The 24,303-nt window shown below is 40.4% G+C and overlaps 3 protein-coding genes and 1 pseudogene across 3 annotated transcripts; 3 read left to right on the forward strand and 1 right to left on the reverse strand.

Annotated features, from left to right (window-relative positions):
• Positions 1 to 253: 253 nt before the first annotated feature.
• LOC122004824 (dnaJ protein ERDJ3B-like) lies at positions 254 to 3,909 on the forward strand. Its single transcript, XM_042559649.1, has 10 exons — positions 254 to 456; positions 535 to 683; positions 758 to 884; positions 2,139 to 2,256; positions 2,543 to 2,659; positions 2,813 to 2,899; positions 3,107 to 3,166; positions 3,237 to 3,314; positions 3,439 to 3,510; positions 3,591 to 3,909. Exons 1-10 carry the CDS (start codon positions 383 to 385, stop codon positions 3,747 to 3,749), a joined length of 1,041 nt encoding a protein of 346 aa, XP_042415583.1. The 5' UTR covers positions 254 to 382; the 3' UTR covers positions 3,750 to 3,909.
• Positions 3,910 to 10,610: 6,701 nt separating this feature from the next.
• On the forward strand, positions 10,611 to 14,492 carry LOC122007367 (translocase of chloroplast 101, chloroplastic-like). Its single transcript, XM_042563230.1, has one exon. The coding sequence runs from the start codon at positions 10,754 to 10,756 to the stop codon at positions 14,285 to 14,287; it is 3,534 nt and encodes a 1,177-aa protein (XP_042419164.1). The 5' UTR covers positions 10,611 to 10,753; the 3' UTR covers positions 14,288 to 14,492.
• Positions 14,493 to 14,984: 492 nt separating this feature from the next.
• Positions 14,985 to 17,404, reverse strand: LOC122004789 (annotated as a pseudogene).
• A 2,903-nt stretch (positions 17,405 to 20,307) lies between these two features.
• On the forward strand, positions 20,308 to 21,264 carry LOC122004790. The gene has a single exon (XM_042559622.1). It carries the CDS (start codon positions 20,308 to 20,310, stop codon positions 21,262 to 21,264), a length of 957 nt encoding a protein of 318 aa, XP_042415556.1.
• Positions 21,265 to 24,303: the final 3,039 nt, after the last annotated feature.

The raw sequence follows: 24,303 nt of genomic DNA on the forward strand, positions 1-24,303 counted from the left end.
AAAAAACAAGATAGAGTTTAAAAAATAATATATATATATATATATATATATATAGGATTGATTTTGTAATTAGGATAATATAGTAAAATATTAATCTAGATTATTTATTAAAAAAATAAATAAATAAATTTTTATTATATTAATTAGGTTGAAATAAATAATATTTAGTTATATTTTATTTCTTATAACGTTCTTGATATATTATATAATCAAGATTATATATATATATATAAACTTATAACCAAACACACCTAAGGTTTGGGTTTTAAAAAGGAGCATTCACATCGAAGAACAAACGGCGTGGAGAAGATCTCGATCCCTAATCCTCGATTCTAAAATCCAACGCCTTTGATTGCTGCGGTGGGAGCAGATTGTCGCTCCAATGGCGCCTCCTCCACGGCGGTGGCTGTTGCTCTTCGTCTTCCTCTTGTCTCAGCTTCTTTCCGCTCTCGGAGGGTACGATTACGGTCCATTTTCGTTTGAAATGCTCTTTTGGGGGCTTAGTGAAAATTTCTCGGGGTCTTCTTTCCTCAGGAAAAGCTATTATGACGTGTTGCAAGTTCCCAAGGGCGCTTCTATGGAGCTGATTAAGAGGGCTTACCGGAAGCTGGCTCTGAAATACCATCCAGATAAGAACCAGGGCAATGAGGAGGCCAACAAAAAGTTTGCAGAGATCAATAATGGTAGGATATGCGCACTATTTTTTTTCTGCTCGAACTTATTTGTTTACTCCTTGTTTCCTATTTTGATGTTGCAGCATACGAAGTGCTGTCGGACCCGGAGAATAAAAATATCTATGATCGGTATGGAGAAGAGGGACTCAAGCAGAATGCTGCTGGTGGGGGAAGGGGTTCAGGAATGAACATCCAAGATATATTTAACGAGTAAGAGCCTTAAAATGAACTACTTTTCTATGTATCTCCTCTTGGTTCATCTGGATCTTACAGTGCTTCAACATGTGCTAACACATGACTATCTGTCTTCTATTAAATTGTATTCTTACCTCTATCCAATTTTATGACGTAGATTAATCATCCTTATATTTCAATTGATTCTTTTTTCGTTATTTTCCTTGGGTTCACTTTGACCAATTCAGGAATTTCATTCTTAACTTAGCCTTCTATGATAGCATTATCATGAATGCGCAGTTTGTGGAAGCTACATTGGGATTGTGTTAGCACTCATGTTTAGACAATTTGATCCACCACCTTTGTGAATTTCAAGCAACATAGTGCACGTTAAATAATCTGATTCTAGACTAATGTGAGTAATAAGAATAGGCACTTGATTCAGATCGTCCAGTAACTTCTGTTCATCTCTTGTTGATGCAACAGTTTGTAAGATGATGCTAAGGACGTGATGAGAACTTTAGGTATGAATTTTTTGTAAGAAATAGAGCATATCATTTCAAGAATGCGATAATGGAATATGTTAAAATAAGACTAACACTTAGGTACAAGAATGTGTTGGGTACTCGGTTCTCTTCTGGTAGCCTGATATAAAATTCTGGTTAGATAATGTGTATCCTTAAGTTTATCATTTCACCATTTCTCATGGTAATCAATCGCATTTTGTGCTCATGGAAATCAATGTGGCAAAAGGCGATTCGTTGGTCCTTAGGGGACAAAGTGGCAACATCCCATGCCTTAGCCACCGCACCGTCCCGAGGGGACAAACGTTGATATATATGTGTACAATTTTTTAAAATTAATTATGGTGATTGGAATTTTGTACAATTTTTTAAAATTAATTTATTTTGTAAACAAGGTAATTTGTGCCATTCATTTATATATGTGTGTTGTTCACTTTTGAATTTATCTTTGTTAATTTTGTTTTACGTGAAGTCGCTTCTGTTGTGTTCAATGTTGCCAATAGGAAATTCTCTCAATTGCTTATTAAAATAGCCACATAATCCAAATAATGAAATGCCTGTTTTCACATGCAAATTGTGTTCTCCCAGTCGATCTGGGTTTCCCATTCACCTGTTTGCTGTTTCAAATATGAATCATCGCTTTATGAAGACTGAGGTTTATTGTTTGAGTGTTTTCTTAAAAAAATTAATTATCATGGAAATATTTATATTTAGGGATGAGTCATATTTAGCAGTACGTCTCATGTCATTTCTTTTTTCCTTATAGATTTTTTGGAAATGGTGGTCACCAGGAAAAACAGGAAGAAGTGATACCAAAAGGTGACGATGTAATTGTCGACTTGGATGCCACACTAGAAGATTTATACATGGGTGGCTCTTTGAAGGTAATGTAGTTGACTACTTCTGGGATGATTTTACCATTTTGAAGATTAGTAATCAATTAATTGCATGGCTGTCACCAATTTTCCAAACACAATTCTGGAAATCTCTGATCTGGCTATTTATGGTTTTTATTGGGATAAGGCTGTTTTTGTTTTGGCAACTTGTGATAATTTTTATTTGTTAGCAAGAAGTAAGTTGCTTATGGGAGAATAGCAGCTTGAAGATATCTAACAATCCACATTTTCTGATAACACTTAGCTATTTACCATGTTGTATATTATCTATCAGGTATGGAGGAAAAAGAATGTCATAAAGCCAGCTCCAGGTAAGCGGCACTGTAACTGCAGAAATGAAGTATACCACATTCAACTTTCTCCAGGAATATTTAAGCAGATGACCAAACAGGTAAATAAATTGTCCTGTGGATGATTGAATGCTTCAAATTTCTATCTATACTTAAATTTATCCTTGGATGTAGTAGTTTCTATGACACATTAATGATTTTGCTACGTTACAGTTGGTTTCATATATCAAGATTATAATTTTTTTGTTTTTCAGGTCTGTGAGCAATGCTCAAATGTGAAGTATGTGCTAGAAGGTTACTTCATTACAGTAGATATTGAGAAAGGGATGCAAGATGGACAAGTAAGTTGCTAAAATTTGTAGTGGCTTTTATCTTACAGTTTAATGTTTGCCAAAAAAGTTTCCGAAGAAGTTCTTAGTAGCCTCTCTTATTTTTTTAAAAAAATATTTTTTAAGTTGTATCAACACACTAGGAGTGGCTGATGTTGGGTTTGCCTAATTATCTGTATTCTTGATAGCTCGTTATAAATTTTTTTGAACTGGTCTTAGGAGGTGCTATTCTATGAGGATGGTGAACCAAAGATTGATGGAGAAGCTGGAGATCTGAAGGTATTTCATTGCACTTGTCCTTGGAACATACACATTAGGTTATTCTCTGAACCTATACTGCAATGAGCAGTTCAGGATTCAAACAGCACCTCACAAACAGTTCCGACGGGAAGGGAACGACTTGCATGCAACCATCACCATTTCACTGGTTCTTAGTTTCTGCTACACTTTTTCAGTGTTTTCATACTCAGGGCTTAGCTTTAATGTTGCGAGCGTTGGCCCCGTCGTTCCAGTTCGGTAATAAGTTAACACATATTGTCTTCCTGTTTCAGCTTCAAGCGCTTGTAGGTTTTGAGAAGACCATTAAGCATCTCCATGATCGACGCGTTGAAATAGGCACCAAGGTGATAAAATCAGTCAGCGCCAAATTTTGCTGTCCTTTCTCAAGTGTTTTTTTTATCAATTTGCTGGTTTGTTTTCTCAGGGTATCACGAAACCAAAAGAGGTGAGGAAGTTCAAAGGCGAAGGGATGCCACTGCACTTAAGCACAAAAAAAGGAGATTTATATGTAACTTTTGAGATTTTGTTTCCCAATTCTCTAACTGATAAGCAGAGTAGTAAGATCAAGGCGATTCTTTCGTAAGGTTTTTTTATTATGTTTTAGATTTAGGAGATTAGTACGATCCTTCAGGAGATGGATAATCCCCTTGCAGAGTAATTTTGCAAGTGATCTTTTGTAAGTGATATCAATTGATTTATATCATTTCTACTCTTGAGACAAGCTTTGAATATTTAACGTGGATAATGAAGGCTATTTTTTAGGCGATTTGTGTATTTTGTCAGCGAGCAAAGAAACTGTCCGATGAAATGGTGTGGGCCTAACTCCATTGAACGGATCGACCAATGTAGTTGTGATAGTTGGCCTATTCTAAATTGTTCAATCGGCAAGTCAGTTGGGCCCAATAGACCGAATCCATTAGGCTGAGCTGATCTAACTGATCAAGTTGGCCTGATTGTTTCAAGTACTGAGTTCGAACCATTTGTCGAAACTGGGAAACGCTGAGAGACAGAAGGCTGAAATCTAGGACTGGCAGCAGCAGCCGCAAGAACAACTGTTGTTGCATCAAGGGATGCTGTGATATGATGCTTGCCTATTGTACGGATTCTTAGCTAGTCATGGAAAATGGCTTCTAGCCAATGCAAAAGGCAAGGCTGTGTTCACTGGCAGCACGATCATGCAATGGTGTATGAATTCAACTCCAAAACACTACTTGTTCAGTTTTCCTAAAAATGATCCAACCTTACTCGTTGCAACCTTTTGTTCATCAAAACGCAATAAGACCCATCAAAGCTGTTCTCCACGAATCAAGCAGCTGGAATAGAAAGCATGAGATGCGATACCTGGACCGACCTCAAAAGGATCGACAAGAAGGCCAGCCAGCATTTTTCATGACAATATAACTATTTTAGGGCCGCATAGCATTAATCAGTTACAAGTGCTTTGGATCACTGATTCATATGAAGGACAATAGGATGATAATCTAGGATTGTATATTATTCTTATTTTTAGGATTTTTTATATGGAAATGAAGATTTTGAATTTTAATTCTAAACCAAACAATGAAAAACGAAATAAGTAGGAAACTAATCTAATGCTGGAATGAAATCTAATTAAGTGTCAATAATTAATCAACAACGCATTGTCACTCTACGCTATGGATTAACCATCAACACAATTAAACTAAGGAATGAAATGACAAAATATTAAATAAAACCTAATCTAGTAAATGAAAGATAATACAAGTGATAAAAGTTAAGTCTAACCTAACTACAATTATAGAAAATAAAAGACAATATAAAGTAAAGCATCAACGAAACTAGCATATAACGAAACCTAAAGCATGAAACAAAACATAAACTAATATATCCTAATTGCATTCAATCAAAACTAGAACTTAACAAAATTGAAAGAATAAGACAAAGCAAGAATTAAACAAACTAAAATGCATTAAATTGAACATAACTATTGGTTAAAGCAATTCATCGGACACATTGTAGGCGTGAATCTAATTAAGCATAGTATGTACAATTCAAACATGGAAATAAAGTTCAATACAAGCATTCAATCACAAAACATCAACACAAACAAATTGAAAAAATTAATAGACATTAACATGAATAAAACTAAGTAATCCAAACCACAATCCACACATCCACTTCAATTACCAAAGACTACCCTTGCTGTCACACAAGGGCCCGACGATCGAACCCCGAACTCCGGTGAAGATTGTCGTCGTCGCCCGCTTGCTGCCTCGCTGAGAATGTTGTTGTTGTTGCCGTTGGAATCCAGAAGAGAATGTGGATTGTGGATAACCGGCTGGCGACAATGAAGAGAAGAAGAGGGGTTGTCGGCCGGAGAGAAGTAAGGAAGAAGGGAAGAAGAAGAGGTAGCGTCATTTTTTCTTCTTTGCGCCCCTTTTTTCTTGCGATTCTTCACTAGGGCACGTGACAAAGCAACGGAGCACACCTCTTCTTCTTCCCTTCTTCTTCCTTCCTTCTCTCCGGTCGCACGACCCCTCTTCTGCTCTTCACTGTCGTCGGTCGATCGCTGCTCTTCACTGTTGTCGGCCGGTCATCCACAATCCACATTCTCTTCTTGATTCTAGTGGCGACGACAATAGCTTCTCAGTGGGGCAGCAAGCGGACGACGGTGATGATCTTCACCTCGCTGGAGAGGGTTTCTTCGGTGTGACCTCACCTTCCAACTACCTTCCAAAGCTTCTTCCTACTGGGGTTCAGGCAACAGATGCAGAGAAGTGGCGGCATCAGTCCATCCAATTTTTCCAGCAACTCAATTTTCTAGCAACTTCCATCTGAGGGGGTTCTTTGATGGACGAGTCGTATCATCCCATTGCTGTGGTCATAGTTTGCAACAAGTCCGGTAGTGAGCTACTGTTCACCGGAGTTCGGGGTTCGATCGTCGGGCCCTTGTGTGACGGCAAGGGTAGTCTTTGATAATTGAAGTGAATGTGTGGATTATAGTTTGGATTACTTAGTTTTATTCATGTTAATGTCTATTAATTTTGTCAATTTGCTTGTATTCATATTTTGTGGTTGAATAAAATGTGGAACCGCCACATCAGCGGCCCCTAGAGCCGGTCCCATGGATATGGAGAGAGGTAAATACAGGTACATAGCTGAAAGCGCATGACCAAGACTCTAACCCCAGATAATGACACCCCGATAATCGAACCTTGAACCTCTTGGCCATGAAACCATGCGCCTCTAGCTGTGCTACGCCCTGAGGACTTTTGTGGTTGAATGCTTGTATTGTGGGGGGTTTAAAAAATATGGGATCCATGAAAAAGTTGTTGAAAGATTTTTTTTATAATGGAAAGATGTATGAGGTTTTTTGCATTTGACGTGGTGCGGATGTGGCAAAGAAGGAGCTCTCCGAGAGCTCCAACGACTGTGATGCTGTTAGAGCCCCCTCTCCCTCACTACTCTATTCCAAATTGAGAATCGAAACCCTTTCGATCGCGGAGAAGAGGAGCAGCTACAGAGATCGCTGCTTCATTGACGAGGAGTAGGAGTGACGACTGCCATGGAGGTGCATGCAATTATCATTTTTGCACTCTGCTGCCTCATTAGTGGACCAAGGTTAGTTGAAGTCAGTTTTAAACTCCGATTCTTTGATTGTCTGTGTAGATTTGGAGTTTTTGTTATGGGTTGAAATGTTTTCTCTTTCTTCTAACGGATTTTTAGGTTCTTCTTTCAGTATTGTTGTTGATTCTTGGTCGGTTGATAGTAAAATCATTGTTTCAAATATCTTCAATTTTATGGCTCTATAGCAACCATCTTCGTTCCATTGTGATGGGAATGAGAGCTCCATTTTGGAACTTTCAATTGCTCAACTTTTCCCTTTCTTCCTTCATTATTGTGTACTAAACTCTGAATTTTTCTTTTATCTTGGTTAATTTACTACCAAATTGGATTGGGAATCGTCATTTTTGGGATGAAGATGACTCCATTCTTGCTATATCTTTAATTAGCTCGAGATACTTGCTGGTAGGCATCAGTCCGGTGATGAAACATTCACGAAAGGTCCATGCAACCCATGCAATTATGATCTCATGCGGTCTGAACTCATGATTGGCATGCGATTCTGATCTCATGCAGCCTGAACTCATGATGTTGTGGCAGAGGGCCCGGTCGAGGTCCTTTGGGAGGTAAATTATTGTTGGACAATCGGCGCTCAAAGGTGATGTTGGGTCAGGAGCAACTTTTTTCTTCTGAACGGACTGAGCTTCTTCAACATTGATGCACTTAGTGGCTCGTTCGAGCAAATAGTCGAAATCTCTCGGAGGCTTTTTGATGAGGGACCGAGAAAAATCATTATCTGTAAGTCTCTAGAAGAAGACGCTTACCAAAATTTCTTGAGTGGCTGACAGGACATCCACGGTCACTTGATTGAATCTCTTGATATAGACCCTCAATGTCTTCTTGGGCCCTTGCGGAGTGAGAACAAACTAAGTGTTATCTTGCGATAGCGGCGGCTGCTAGCAAAGTGATAAAGGAAGGTCGTTCAAAAGTCATTGAAATAACAGATGGACCTGGTGGGCAACCTTTTGAACCATCTCTACGTAGAGCCAGAGAAGGTAGTGAGGAACACTCAGCACTTAACTCCGTCGATATACTGGTGGATTATGACTATATGCTCAAACTTGAGTAAGTGGTCTTCGGGGTCGGTTGCTCCTCTGTATTCCCGATCAATAGGGGTCGGAAATGAGCTGGCAACTGGTTATCAAGGATTTCTTGGGAAAACGACATGTTTACCCACTCGGGCAAATCGTTGACTCTTGGTGCTTTGCCTTTACGAATGTCCTGGGCAGTCTCATTTTCGGAAGATGATCCTTGCGTCTTCTCAGCTCAGCCTGGGTCCTCCAAGGGTGTTCGGAATAATGCCCTGTGATATGTAATCGGTGAATGTGACACCGGTGGCAGGCTGGTCAGTAGAACGAGCACTTGAGGAAAGGCACCTGGTAGAGGGTGGTTTGGCTGGAGTCCGGCCAGACCCTCCACTCGGGTTCCATGTTCAACGTGTTGGCTAGTCGCAGATATAGCACGGTCATTTAGCATATGGAACTCAGCTGCTACTTGTTGTTGTTGTTGCACCTTCCTTGCAGCATGAGCATTTACCAACATCTCCAATTCTTCTTGCATCAAGGTCACTGTAGTAAATTATCCAGCGTCTTCCTTCTTCATATCTAGGATGCAAGTAAAGTTCCCACAGACGACGTCAAATATGATCCTGTCCGAAAGTGGAAAAGGTAGATGGTTGGGAACGTGGCTCTAGCGTTGACTTGATGGAGACTCTCGCTATCCTGCGTGTCGCAAAGAGCGTTAGCGTCGGGCCAAGGAAGAGGTCCCTGATGTTGATCTTTTGATACTTAAGTCAGTGATCGGCTTTTGGAAAGAAATAGTAAAACAAATAGTAGTAGCGAGCGTGTAAAATTATGTAGCGTCATGTACTTGCGCCTGTGAATGAAGACCCCTTTTTATAATGTCACTATTGTGTTTATGCATGAATTTCAAATCACTTCTTAGAAAGGACATGCCATAAAGTGACTCTGACTCTTTTCCTAAAATGAGTCCACAAATCTCTATGATTTGACATGTTGGAAGTTTCGAAAGTGTGATTTATCTGGCGGATATTCTCTGTCCTCTGTGGCACCAAATACCAAAAAGAGTACGAGGTCATTGGGTCGTAGGCCCATAATAGCCTCTCCGGGCTTAGCGATCGAGTCCTCAATATAATCCGCTTAGTAACCACTCATGGACATTACCAGCTTGGTCTTGCTGTGTATAGTAGAGGATTCGGCCTTTACTTGACCTCTTCACTTGGCTCAGGCATCCTAGGTGTCCAGTCATCCCATAGGTTCGATTGGTTGGAACAATTGGTTGAGCTACATGATACCTATCTTTAGGCCTTGTGCATGTGCTAGAAGTCAGGACATAAAACCCGATCGGCCCAAGGGTTTGATCGGGTGAGTCCTCGATCTACCTCAAGCTTCACATGTAAGGAGATTGAAGGTCAGGACTTGAGGTTCGACCGGCCACAAGATCCAGTCGGATGAGCTCTAGGTTTTGTTGATTGCTCATAAGATTGATTGATTCTTGACTCTGACCACCTCATCCGTTGGCTTCTTGGACTTTGACCTGCGTCTAGGGGGGTCCATCTTAACCACATAACAAAAGTTTGCCAACCAATTCCAACAAAATAAGTAGAAAAGCTCAGATGATTAGGGATTGGTGAGAAGAAACAAAATGTTTAATACTTGATTGCCATTTTGAGAGTTCCTTCCATGTTTCTATTGTGTAGAGGCTCCATTGGCTGCGATTCACGTAATTTAATAATCAGATACATTGAGAGAATCATATGAACAAAGAGAATTTTTTTCACTTTATTTCCCATTATTCTTTGTTGATTTTGAATAGGACTAAAAGTTTACAAATGATTGCTGGCTAAGCAGTATCGTTTGTGAAATTGGATTTCGCCCACTCGTCCACTAGATTTTTCCACTTCTTGTGCTTTAAAATCAAAGATCAGAATCCGATGCCTCTATTTTAATAAAAAAAAAAAAAAAAAAAACTATTTCTTTTCTGTTATTAATGCTGATTACAGCATCACCTAACAAGTTGCTTCACCAGTTGCCGGACTTAATTGGAAGGATGCTTCCGGTGATTATTTACATGCCTTCCGATGTCTGTTTCCTGTGAAGAAATAAGAAGTGAGAACTTTGTGTCAAATTGTCTTCGGAGAATGAAGTAAACTTCACCAAAAAGAAATATTTTTGGGACAAATGCATCAATTTGAGAGTTTTGCTCCCAATCAAGAGAAGAAGAAGGTGGTTGCTCCGACGATGAGTGGAGATGGAGTCCCGGATCCGAATGACTCGTGTCCTCAGTTCTGTTGTGCGCTGATCGAGGGAAAAGAAGCGAAAGGGTTCCTTGGAGAGGAATAGAGGATGGTGGAGTTTGACTCCGGCCAGCGGCCGTGGCGAGGATGAGGAGACCCGGCCGTTTGTGACGAGACGAAGAGGAAGAAGAGTCCGTGAGATTAACTGTGATGAGTGGGAGAGGAAAATAGACCGCTGAAACGGTCAAATTATCCCTTCTAACTGTAGCCAATATAGTTAGAAAATAAAATTGGTATGTTGCAGGTTGAATCTTGCAAGTTGGGGAGGGGAGATGTCGATGATTGAGAGGCGGCAATGGGAAAAGATTGGGTCACCTATACTATTTGAAAGAAGGAAAAAAGAAAAAGGAAAACAAAAACTTTATTTCGTCAAATTAAATAAATTGATGGATGAAAGAAATATAAACTAAACTAAGCAAAGCAAATCCAACAAAAAGCTCTGATAAATTAATTTTTTTTAAAAAGAAAGATAAATTGTTTCATATGAAATATATTAACGAATTAGCGCTAATTCAAAAGCAAAACCCTAAAATCTATCTGCCTATACCTTATCTTCTTGCCACAGACAGAGGTATGTAACTTCTGTGGCTCTCCTCTCGCTCCTCCCTCTTCGAAATAAATCCATATCCTCCCTCTCCTTTGAATCCAAAGTAATAACACGGTTTTTCATGGATTCGTTGCTCAACCCCGCCTCCTTTTCCGCTGCAACGGAGGCGCTTTCTCCGCCCTCTCTCCGCATCCGTGCGCCAATTTCGTCCGATGAAAACGAGCCGCTGCTGGTACTGGAGGAGGAGGAGGAGGAGGAGGCGGAGTTGGTGGAGGAATTTGACACCGCCTCTGACGCCGACGAAGAGAGCGTCGGCTCGTCGGAGGTCACCGTGTTGCCCAAAGGAGCTGGCTTGCCGAGCAATTCCTGGATGCCTAAAGCTAAGCCCTCTGGGGACGGGGAATCCGATGAGGATCTGGTCGAGGAGGATGAAGAAAATGAGTTATATGAAGATTTTGATGAGATTTACGATGCTATGAGTGTGGAAGATGGTTCGCCAGCTGAAAACTTCAGTATTGAGGATGGTTCACGAGATGTGATTACCGGTGTTGAGGAGAAAGAACCAGCTCAGGATGACACTCTTCAAAGAACAGAAGAAGAGAGGCAAATCGAGGATGAGGGAACCACAGAGGATGAGAAAGTCGAGAATTTTCCCATTGAGTTGGGAGAAGTTTCCAGTCCAGGTATTAAAGCTGTTGCACTTGTTGATACACTAGAAAAGGAACCAGTAGACATCCACTCCATGGACGGTCAGATTACAGAAGCCTCACCGGGGAAGGGTGATGTGATGAGTAGTAGTAGTACTGAAGGACCTTTTGATGTTGTGGATGATAAGGTAGCTGTTATCGCATTTGAGGCAGGTTCTGAAATTGTGGATGTTCCTGCAAATTTTGAGGGTGTTCATTCATCTGTTCATGAGATAGGGAATAATATTCAAAAGACTGAATTGGATGTGAATGCCCCTGAGGTGCACTGTGATAATACCTCCGTGCCTGTCTCAGATTTAGATGGATCGGTTCCATATGAGCAATCTCTATCTGCTACTGCCAATGAATCTGAAAGGGAGGAGCTAGAGGTTAAAGGAGACGAGTCTAAGGATAGCAAAGCTCAAGCGCCAAGTTTGGTACCAGATGATTTTGTTAAATCAAGGACATTCTTGGCCTCTGAGGTAATAAAAGAGATGCTGCAGGAAGTGGAAGGTCTTCCAAATGGAAGTGCTGATTCAAAGTTTGACAGCTCAAAGGACATAGATGGTAAAATTGTCTCAGATTCAGATGAAGATACTGTTAGCAATGTGGAGGATCCGAATCAGATCATGGATGTTGAGGCGTTGGTTGCGCTCTTGAAGTCAGCAAGCAGCTCTACTGCTGATGGAAGGATTGTTGCCACTTCTCTAGACTCTTATAGGAGTGTCCCACATGATCTTCCAACTGGCTTAGGATCTTCATTCCAGCCTCTAAAACCTCCAATGCACCTCTTACGAGCTAACCCTGTTCCCTCTTCTGAAGTAGCTGTGACACCCGAGCCTGATAACAACATGACTGAAGAACAGAAGAAGTTGCATGAGAAGATTGAGCAGCTGAAAGTGATGTTTCTCCGTCTTGTTCATAGGTTGGGGCTTTCACCTGAAGACCCTTTGGTCATCCAAGTTCTCTATCATCTGAACTTTGCTGAAGGTATTCACAATGGAACGCAAAGACGTCAACCATTTAATAATATTGAGAGTGCAAAAAGGCTGGCACTGCAGCTCGAAGAGAATGGCAAAGAGAGTCTAGACTTCTCATGCAACATTCTTATTATTGGGAAGAGTGGGGTGGGTAAGAGTGCAACTATTAATTCCATTTTCGGTGAGGAGATGACTCAAACTAGTGCATTTGAGCCAGCGACCTCTTCTGCCAAAGGAATCAGTGGAATGGTAGATGGGATTAAAATTCATGTAATGGACACTCCAGGTCTCAGAGCTTCTACTATGGACCAGGGATCAAGCAGGAGGATGCTGACATCAATAAAGAAGAACACAAAGAGAAACCCTCCTGAAATTGTTTTGTATGTGGATCGCTTGGACACTGCAGGCAGAGATCAGAATGATTTGCCTCTGCTAAAATCAATCACAAGCACTATGGGTGTGCCTGTTTGGTCCAATGCCATCATCGTTCTCACACATGCTGGTTCTGCACCTCCTGAGGGACCTATGGGTTCTCCCTTGAGTTATGAGGTGTTTGTCGCTAAGCGGACACATGCTGTCCAGCAGTCCATTCGGATAGCTGCTGGAGACATGCGCTTAATGAATCCAGTAGCTCTTGTAGAGAATCATCAATCCTGCAGAAGGAACAGGGAGGGCCAAGGCATGCTTCCCAATGGTGTAATTTGGAGGCCACAATTGTTGCTGCTTTGTGTTTCTTCAAAGATAATATCAGAAGTCAATTCCCTGCTAAAGCTTCAGGATTCTTCTCCTGCAAAGTTGTTTGGACTACAAACTCTGTTCCCGCCACTTCCTTTCTTGTTATCTTCATTATTGCAGCCAAGAGAACATCCAAAACTGCCCACTGACCAAAGAGTTGACAATGATAATTTTGATGTTGATTCTGATGACTTATCAGATGAGGAAGAAGAAAATGGATATGATCAACTTCCTCCTTTTAAGCCCTTGAGGAAATTGCAGATTGCCAAGCTCACCAAGGAGCAAAAAAGAGCCTACTATGATGAGTATGATTACCGGGTGAAGCTTCTTCAGAAGAAACAGTGGAAAGATGAGCTCAAAAGACGGCAAGGTTTTGGGGATGATGAGATGGTTGAAGACTTTTATTATGATGATGCCCCAGCAACTGTACCGAACCCTATGCCTGATATGGTATTACCACCCTCGTTTGACTGTGATGCCCCAACATATCGATACCGTTTTCTAGGGCCAGCTTCCCATCTTCAGGTCCGGCCAGTATTGGATGCGCATGGTTGGGACCATGATTGTGGTTTTGACGGGTTAAACCTCGAGGAAAACCTTGCTTTCGCTGGCCGATTTCCAACTGTGTTATCTGCTCAAGTGACCAAGGACAAAAGGGAATTCAGTATCCATGTTGATTCCTGCATTGCAGCTAAGCATGGAGAAGTCGGTTCCACTCTTACAGGTCTCAACATTCAAGCGATTGGAAAACAACTAGCTTACACCATGCGGGGCGAGACCAAACGAAAGACCTCAAAGAAGAACAAGACCACAGGAGGGATTTCTGTAACCTTCTTGGGGAAAACTATAACCACTGGATTAAAATTTGAAGACCAACTGTCTATTGGGAAGCAGTTGAGTGTAACTGCAACCACTGGTGCTGTACGAGCACAAGCTGATATTGCTTATGGGATAAATTTGGAAACACGTTTGCGAGACAAGGAATATCCCATTAGCCAAGGGCTTTCGACCTTGGTGATCTCTCTGATGAGGATGCGTAATAACTCGATTTTGGGTGCAAACTTTCAGACTCAGAGTCCTGTTGGAAGACACTCGAAGGTGGTGGTTCGTGTCGGCCTGAACAACAAGATGAATGGGCAGATCATCATCAGGATGAGCACCTCAGAAAATCTTCAAATTGCATTAGTGGGTATTATACCCATTGCTCTTTCTATGCTCAAGAGCATGATATATGGTGATGAAACCACATATTAGCTAGATTTGGTAGCAAGTTTGAGTCCTGAAAAGTTCCACAAACTAGTGTTAGTGTTGATGCACAATCTATGAATTTCCATTTTGTTAAAAACCTTTGCAGGTATATATGGTCTATTGTTTATTTCCTAAAATTTGTAGGGATGATGAGTTGGAACTAATGAGGCAGCAAGTCACTTTCATTCCATTATACTTGGGTTTTCATTAATGTGCAAGTCATTTGGTGCCCTTTCGTTCTTGCTTTTATTAACTTTGTTTTTCCCCTTTAATGGCGCGTTATTGAGCGTTTATGATAATTATTTTATGGTTACATCATCACAGATTAAGTAGACTGCCAACTTTATTAATTAGGCTTGGACCATAAGATAGACAGACAGGTATTTATCTGGATGATCGAGTAGGAATTGAGTTTGATCCAGATCGATATCTGGTGTGGTTTAAGAAATTTTACAAAGATCACTGCAGTTTAATTGTTGTGCCTTGCGAGGTTGTTGGGATCGGTTGTGGGGTGATAAAATGGCTGGGCTGTGATTGGTGAATTTGGCTCGCATGCTCGAAATGGACTGGGTTCATCTGATGTGATGTGGAAGTTGATAGAGAGCAGAAGTGATCTTACTGTTGCCAGCTGGTGTGGATGCGACTCAGCAATGGTGTTTGGTTTGCTACGGAGGGGAAACAGACTCAAGGGCTCGTAGCTTCGTCAAGCCAAATAAGTGATGTATTGGTAGTCAGCGTTCAGGAAAGTCTCATACTGTGTTCCCTTCAGTGTATAATATATAGGGCTATAAATGAATCAAATATTCATGAATAAATTTAGTGTTTGATTTGGTAAGAGTTTGTTTATATTCGTTCAATATGCATTAGATTAATTAAACAAATAAGCTTGAATAACTCGTTAAGCTAAACAAACAAGTTTGAACACATATGTGTTCAACTTGTTAACGTTCGTGAACAATGTTTACGAACCATATTTATTAATAAAATTCTTTTCAATATGTTAAATAAATAAATAATAAAATAAATAAATAAATAAATTTAAATTATCAATTTTAATAACCAATTAAACAATCAAAAGTTTCAAACAATCAAACAAGTTTGAATTGAGAGCTTGATAACATCTAAATGAACCAAGCTCAAGCCAAGCTCGAACCAAACTCAAGCCAAGCTTCAATTGAGAGATTGATAACATCTAAACGAACCAAGCTCAAGACAAACTCAAGCTCATAAAAAATAAACCAAGCCAAGCTTGAACACTCATTTCAAAAGCTTGGTTCATTTTAAGTTCGACTCGACTCGGTTATCTTTTCAAACAAACTTGAACACCCCAAAGCTCGGCTCGACTCGACTTGTTTACAATCCTAATCATAGATAGAACCCCAGTTCTCAATCTGATCAGATAGTGGTTTCTTGTGGATTTTTACATGACGGCTGAAAAGTTTTTGCTTGAGCAATTTTAAGAAATCCAAAACATCCATCAACTTCTGCATAACAAATGGTTATTAGAGTTAAACTAGTCTGAACTGTAATAAGTGATGTATTTACAAGGCAGAGCAATAGATAACTTATAGTCCTGTTGTTGACAAGATCCTCGTAATAGAGTAGAATATGACGGGAGCTTTTGAAATAATTCAAAGCATCAGTACCCAATTTATAGACATGCTTTAGTTCAGGGATCAATGATGTTATATTGATTGTGGGCTTATAATTTGCCAGAATATCAGCCTGCATATTGTACAAGTATCAATTGTTAAAATTCTAGTTTGTGAGGGTCTATGGTTCACACATTTCTCAAGTTAGAACAAATATACAAAAACAGATCACCTCATCCTTGGAATGCACATGAGCTTTATGGCCCCCATTTAGTTGCTTCAGGTTGCGATCATGAGTATTTGCAAGTATTGAAACTAAACGACAGAGTAGATTTCTTTTGAAAAGAAATATTGCCAAAACTCCTCTCTTATTGAAATACTCGTTTATGCTTTTGTGATGTTGTATGACACCCTAAAAGTGCAGGTAAGCTTGTCAAAACATTACACACAAGATTAATCGAAGGCAGCACAACTACATGCAAAATAGGAACAAAAATATATTGTTAATGATCCTATCTGAAAGATGGAGAGACGGTGCGCTGGATAGGTGGATGTGTTGTTGACTGGGGGTGGACTAAGAACTGGAGAAAAGAGGAGCTTCTTCTTCTTCTTTGCGTACATCAAAGAGAGTAGACAAAACGTCAATACCAAAATTAGAGAAAGGGTCCCTGGCATAGGTCCTTCGACGCTCAAGTCAGTAGAGTGGCGGGACGGAAATAAGATGAAGAGTGGTAGATGTGTCGCACACATGTGAGTGTACCTTGCCAACAGAGAGTACCCCCTTTATATAGCACCTCTCATAGCTTCCGCAATAATGAGATGGCAGAGACTGTCGAATGGCAGAGACTATCGAGTAAAGGAAGATGTGTCGTTACTGTCCGAGAAATCTTCCGTTACATATATAACTTTCGCCATTAATGAAGTGGTTAAAAGAATATGCTATCATAATGTGTCGGCTGATAACAGGCGTATAGTCACCTTCGGAGAAGGTTCTATTGAACGCATATGTTATAATAGAAAAATATTCTCTGACGAATGATTGTTATTGTCTGACAGGTTGTTGTGATTCCCTGACAATGTTGTCCCTCGCTCATATCTCGGCCGGACAATTAGCCAACCAGATGTATATTATTTAGGCAGAGAGATACATAGGAGGCAAAGTACTAAGTCCCGTAAGACCGTCCAACCCTTGTGCCGCTCAAGTGTATATTGTGCTGCTAGGGATATGATATTTGAATAGAGAGAGCTAAGTCTCATAGGTTCGGCCGGTTCTATGATCGACCGACCATACGCGGGGATATTTGCTCCTAAGGAATGGGGAACTGAGCCTCGATCGGTGCTTTCAGTCGATCGTCCTTATACTCGGAGGCTTGTTCTCGAACGGTGTTTTCAGCCGATCATCCTTGTACTTGGAGGCTTGTTCCTGAAGTGATAACCTGAGCTCTGGAAGTGGATCAACACTGAGAGTTGCCCTGCATATCTGCTCTACGTAGGAGGTAAGGACGTTGAGCCTCGTAAATATGACCAGCATTATACTCTGGTCTCTGAGAATCACACTGTAGCAACAAGAAAGTATATCTCATATGCTCGACTGACGCGTTAAGGCTGGTCAGATTTACTCTGTCTATCTTGGCAATGAATGGAACTATCAATCCTTGCAATTGGACCAGCTTTAGGACCGACCGACCATATGTTGAGAGTTGGGCTCTGAGAATGGTAAGGTAGATCCCCAAAGCCGGCCGAATGAATGTGTGACCGACGTTATCACAGACCGACATTCTGCTAAATCCCGATCAGATTATGGTTAACCAGAGATATACTAGGTATCTCGACACATACTAGGTATATCGGCACAAGAGTAAAGCACTAGGTCCGGCCGGCTCTCGGACTAGTCGTCCTTGGATTAAGAGCCTTAGCACTAGGTGAGGAGCGGAGTCCTGTGACTTAGTGACACGCTGGTTGCCACCTCATCTTGACTTTGACCGCTACCTCAAATTGACTTTGACCACCACGTCATACTCGGATATGCTCGTAACATCCCGTATCAGTTAAAATCGCTAAGTGTTTGGTTCTCAAAAGAGAAGTTGGCCATGAAATTCAAGGTGAAAAGCTATTTAGAAAAGACTTTTTCCAGTTCCAACATTTTTTTTGAATGTTCTTCTAATGGATTTATAGAGACAATAGCTAGAAAATAAGTCCCTTCGGAAACATTAGTTGGAAGTTTGTGCAAAGTTCGATAGCCTGCATGTCAACAAGCATCAGGATCAGCTGATACTCTAACTAATGAATTCTAGTTTAACACGACCCATGATCGATGCACAACATCATAGAAATGAATGAATCAATTCCATAGGCCCATTCTAGGTTTATACTATTTTTTGGTCAACAAGGAGCTCAAGTCGAGCCAAACTTTTATTCATGAAACTTAATTAGCAATAAAAAAAAGAATGCACCTCTACAGCCGTATTAAGGTCATCTGCTAAGCCTTATAAAGGACAACTTTAATGAACCAAGGGTAACATCAAGAATGATCGTTGGGCTTGTACATAACACATACATCAACAAAGGTACCATTATGATCTTTATAGATGCCCCCAAGCCGCTGTATTGAATGTTGGCCATCCAAATGATTACTGCCACCAAACTTAGCAACAAGATACAAGTTCAAAACTAACTAGTTGTCTCAATGTATCTCACTAGATTGAAAATTAAGAAGCAAGAATCACATGTAGTAGAGTTAACATATTTCATTGGGATTCCAGTTAGTCTGAAGTTGAATTGCAAATGCAATAAGATAATGGAAATGCCATAGTATTGAGACAAAAATCAACATTAAGGTACAGACTTCACAAGTTCAATTTGATTTTCACAAGTTCATTGGCAACATTGCAGATTATATAGTTAATTAGCTTAGCATAAAACCTTGAATCTGCTAAAAAAATATTGCATAGCATATTCTATGATGTTTGGTCACTACAGAGTCCACCACATCACTAGCCATGATTAATGTAAAACATATCACACATGGGATATGTCATAAGCCTGAGACCATATAGAGATAAAAGTGCATGATCCCACTTAAACATACACCAGCATAAAGACCTTACTTTCCAATCTATATTCCTTTTGAGCTTCCTCCCAAACCTAATGGAGTGAAAATTCTTGATGACCAAACACAGATGTAAAAACTAGGTAAATCCATATCTTTTTGAGTTTTATCATGGAAAAGATAAATCATCTCATACGTAGTCCAAATCTGAAAATCACATGATCTCACCACAAATTAAGTTTTCCATCAGAGTAGATATTTGTTTGAACAACAGCAACCCTAAAATGATCAAGAAAGGCAAACAATATAAACATAAACATCCCTATCACAATCATAAGGGAAACAAAATACATAAACAATCAGGTTGCATGAGTGATATAGCCTGCATAAGCTCAAAGAGGATAAGATTCTTTATCATCATCGTCAACATCACTTGTGTTTAAATTTAAAAATTATTATTTATGATTAAAATATTTATTCTTATGAAAATAAAAATATATTTTTCATAAAAAATTTTCACTGGTCCTATTTTTCCATTCTAGTTTAAATATGTTGTATTTAAGAGGGATTATATTTCATTTTAGACTTTTTTTACTAGAAAAATGAGGACAATTAGATAAATCGTTGTGTATCAGGAAGTTGGAAGGGAGTTGAAACAAAGAAAAGTTAATATGTAGGGAGTAAAAATAAATTTTTTCTGACATAGAGACTGAACACAATTTTAACTTTGCTATTAGGGATTTAGGACTATATATGATTCTTTTGTTCGCATTTTCTTTCTTTTCCATGAACCAATCAAAGGAAAAAAACAATATACCCATCGGAAAAAGGCAACACGTGCACGAGTGGACGGGATCCTCTGGACCTGTACCCTTGGTTCGTTCCTGGACCAGGGTATCTCTCACTTGTATAACAGGTGGGATCCAACGGATTCCATCAATGAATGGAACGGTCCATCCTCTAGATCGTAAAGTGCGATCAATAGCATTCGTCCTTGTACAAGAGGGGGATCATTCAGATGGGAATGTCGGATTCACGTTTTGTTTAATCCAACCAAACAATCCGGCCGCAACCTTTTTCTAATCCTTGAGAAAGTCGTCATCTTCTGTAAACCCTTCTCTTCCAAGAAGTGATCTCATTGTTATCATCAAGCTCGGCCTGCTAATTATTCTACTAATAATTCTATTAGCATAAATTATGTCATTCACGTAAACAATTATATTGCCTAAATGACCTCTGCGTACGTGACACTATAGACTAACTATTAAAACAACAATCCAATTAATAACAAAAGCTAAACGTTGTTGTATTACGATCTCATTCAATTGCATCAACAAAAAAACTTTCCTGATTTTGCCTTGAAGCAACCATTTCCTGCAGCATCCATGGATTCACCGCAGTTGGGCGTCATCGGCATCCTCAAAGAAGCCACCTGCATCCCTCTCAAGAACAAGAAGTTGATGCTCCCCATCATCCTCCTCTCCACGCTCTCCTCCTCTCTCCTCTCCCTCAGCAACTACGTCTCCATCTACCCCCTGCTGCTCAACTTCATCATCAAGCTGTACGTGCTGAACCAGGAGGACCCCAGCACGCCCCAATTCTTCGACGCCATCATAGGAATCAAAGCCGACGCCGAGGACTTCCTGCACATCTACAAGGTCTTCATCGTCGCCTCCTACCTCTTCTCCCTCCTCTTCATTATCCTCGTGGTGCAGGCATCGGCCATCACTTACTCCGGCAAGGAATTGACGCTAGAGGACTTGTTGAAGAGGATCAGAGGATCATGGAAGGCGGTTCTGGTTACAAAGATCCACTTCACATTTTTGTACATTGGCTATACCATTCTGTCGGTGTCTCTGATAGCGGTGTTCATGCTGGACGCGGAGGGGTCCGGTGTTTGGATTGCAATGGGTGTAATTCTCGGTTTGTTGGCGCGTGTGTTTTATGTGTACTTGGGCATGGTGTGGATGGTTGGGCTGGTGATGTCTGTGTTGGAGGATGGGTGCTGGGGGCTTGAGGCGTTGAGCAGGGCAGGGGAGGTGGTGAAGGGAAGGAGGTGGCAGGGGTTTGCAATTGCCACCATTCTTCTTGTGGCTGATGGGGTTTTCACTGGAGGATACGGTTTGGGGATGGGGAAGAGCCATGCTCAGGTGGAGAGGGCGGGGGCCACAGGAGCCGTTGTGGTAATTGTTCTGCAGCTTCTGAAAGTGCTATCCATGATGGTGCATACTGTGTTCTACTGTGAGTGCAGGGGGATGAATCACAAACAAGGGGAGTTCACTTATCCAAAGGTGATAAATTCAAATGCTACTCATAGTGATGATGAAGCAGTCCTCCAATAGATTTGTGTTTGTGAGAGAGGACTTCTTTTAGTTGCATAGTTGTTTCCTATGATGGCATCAATAATTCAATTGAAGTAACAAACTCTTCTTAATGATCCCTTCCTGCTAAAATATATAGTTATGCAATCTTTTCACGCGACGATTACAATTATGTTTTTAGAAAAAAGAATTTCTGACTGGCCTGAGGTCAATCGATTTTATTTACTCCGAAGTAGATACAGATCAGTAGTATCTTTGAGAACCCCAACTTGTCTGAATATGAAACTTAAAAGACAGATAACAAGGCTTCCTGAGGAATACAAAGTTATACTGATTTTGGGCATTAGTTAACTATAGGCAAAATCTAACTCTATTAACTTTGATATTTAAGACTCCAAAAATATAATAAATCTTTCCAAATATGTTGATCTGAGAGCACATATCAATAATATGGATAAGTCTAATTTAAACTCTTTGTCAAATATATTAAAGCATTCTCAAAGTAACATGGTGAAGCCAAAACACTTAAAAGCACCTCAAGTCAGTTAGGAGCATCAATGCACCATCATTATACTATTAACATTGAATTTGAGCTTGTGAGTTGAATGGTATACTCATTGAATTTATACTGCTCAAAAGCAGGAATGTTTTAACATTGAATTTGAGCATCAATGCATCAATGCACCTCGAGTCATTTTATATCGTTTCTTATAACCTCAGTTAGGAACATCAATACACCATCATTATACTCATTTCTGATGAGTTGTTATCAATAATGTAACGAGATGAAGGGGATGATGGCTGTGTAGATAGTGATGGTTTAGGAAGTGCTGCTAAATCAGAAGATGATGATTTAAAAAGATTTCTGACTTATGACCCGAATGTAGATTTCAAAAATCCTAAATTGAAACTTGGTATGATATTCAGTTCGAAAGAAGAGGCAAAGTTTGCGATAAAAAGCCACTGTATAAGACGAGGGAAGCTTGTAAGGTTTGTCAAGAAAAATCTCTTTTCTTTTGCTAGATAGGCCGAGCGTCTGGATAAACATGCAGTGAATGTTCCATCACAAGGGGGGAGACACCTATAACTTCCTTGGGGGTCCATGCAAATACATCGTTGTTCTGTATCAAACATTGTATCAACTCGATTTTGAGTGGAAGATCCAAATCGGCGACCACATAAGTCACAGCTTCTGATCGCTCGTCCTGTATTTGTATCTCTTCTTTTTCTTCATATATCAGACCGAGCGGTCTCTCATGAATAGTATTGACTTCCATCCTTTGAGCTTTGCAAGCAGTATGAGCTTCTGTCCGGATGATCTCCACATAGCATTTTCGTGCTAGTAATGGGTCTCCGCGGACTTCTCCAGCTTGATCATCAACAGGGAACTTCACCTTCTGGCAAAAAGTAGAAACGATCGCCTGAAACTCGTTCAAGGCCGGTCGACCCAATATAACATTGTAAGCAGAAGGTGCATCGACCACCATGAAATAAGATCTCCTGGTTCTCATTAGGGGCTCTTCCCCTAAAGATATAGCCAACTTTATTTGGTCGAGCGGTTGTACTTCATTGCCCGTGAAACCATACAGAGGGGTCACCATGGGTTGAAGCTCACTCGGATCTATCTGCAATTGATCGAAAGCTTTTTTGAAAATGATATTAACAGAACTACCAGTGTCAATGAAGATGCGAGAAATATTGTAATTAGCTATAACAACTTTGATTATTAATGTATCATCATGGGGTACTTCTACCCCTTCTAGATCTTTGGGACCGAAACTAATCTATGGTCTCACTGCTCTTTCCATGTTGCATCCCACTGCATGGATCTGTAATCGTCAAGAATGCGATTTTCTCGCCTGGTTTGAATCTCCATCGGGCAGCATTGTTGCGATTCTCCTGTTGCCGAGTAGTTGTTACCTCGGACTGCATTTGTTCGGCCGCTCGAGGTGGCTCGCCCGGTAATTATAATACTCCTGACTGTGGTTTAGTCGCTCGATATTCTAGCTTGAGCAGGCTACCTTGTCTTGGGTATGACTGCCAGTTGGGAGATCGTCTACGATACCGACCATTATTTGTCCTCTGGTTCTTTAGGGCAAAACAATTATCTGTGTAATGAGTTCCTGACATGTGATATGTACACCACCTTCTTCGGATTTCTTGTGGTACCCCCACATGCTGCACTGCTTGATGTCTGAGTTCAAGTTGACGATGTGGAGGAGCTGTACGAGGTCCCCTGGGTGAATGAACAGAAGCTGTGGATCAGTCATTAGTTAAAACCGGGACAGATACAACATTCTCCTTCTTGCGAGCTGCTTAAGTCTCTTCAACATTAATAAATTCAGTAGCTCACTCAATTAATAAATCAAAATTAGTCAGAGGATTTCGTACTAGGTCATTGAAGAAATCATTGTCATTGAGCCCTTGAGAAAAAACACTCACCAAAATTTTAGTTGTGGCATTAGAGGCATCAATGACTACTTGATTAAACCATTTAATATAAGCTCTGATGCTTTCCTTAGGCCCTTGCTTGATGGAAAAAAGACTCCAAGGAGTTTTATGATATCTTCTATTACTAGAAAAATGATAAAGAAACACTTTACGGAAATTCTTGAAGTGTCGAATAGAATTCTCTGGTAATCTTTTAAACCATCTTTGAGTTGCTCTCCCAAGAGTAGTAAGGAACATCCGACACTTAACCCCATAAGAAAATTATTGTAGCAGAGCTGCACTCTCAAATTTAGAAAGATGATCTTCCGGATCAGTAGTTCCAGAGTATTCTCCAATATTGAGATTCTGATAATGTTTTGGCAATGGGTCGTCAAGAATCCTTTGAGCAAATGGTGTAACAATTCTCTCGGGGGAATTGTCACTGACCACCATCTTCCCTTTGCGTTTCTCTTTTACAGGCGCTTCACTGGAAGACTCATGGAGCACCGGTCTTCGCCCTCCTTGTTCCACAGGTGTACGGAAAAAAGCTCGAGGGTTTCGAGTAGGAGAACTGGGAGCAGGGGTTATATAAGCAAGATCCTCTTCTTCCATGCATCTATTTTTCCGATG

Source organism: Zingiber officinale, chromosome 7B, assembly GCF_018446385.1.
Source record: "Zingiber officinale cultivar Zhangliang chromosome 7B, Zo_v1.1, whole genome shotgun sequence".
NCBI lineage: Eukaryota > Viridiplantae > Streptophyta > Magnoliopsida > Zingiberales > Zingiberaceae > Zingiber > Zingiber officinale.

What these genes read in the sequence shown, in the direction of transcription:
- LOC122004824 (XM_042559649.1), top strand. Translation starts at nt 383, where the DNA reads ATGGCGCCTCCTCCACGGCGGTGGCTGTTGCTCTTCGTCTTCCTCTTG. An exon ending in ACATGGGTGGCTCTTTGAAG is followed by an intron (nt 2,257 to 2,542) that starts GTAATGTAGTTG and finishes ATTATCTATCAG; the next exon opens with GTATGGAGGAAAAAGAATGT. An exon ending in CAACCATCACCATTTCACTG is followed by an intron (nt 3,315 to 3,438) that starts GTTCTTAGTTTC and finishes TTCCTGTTTCAG; the next exon opens with CTTCAAGCGCTTGTAGGTTT.
- LOC122007367 (XM_042563230.1), top strand. Translation starts at nt 10,754, where the DNA reads ATGGATTCGTTGCTCAACCCCGCCTCCTTTTCCGCTGCAACGGAGGCG.
- LOC122004790 (XM_042559622.1), top strand. Translation starts at nt 20,308, where the DNA reads ATGGATTCACCGCAGTTGGGCGTCATCGGCATCCTCAAAGAAGCCACC.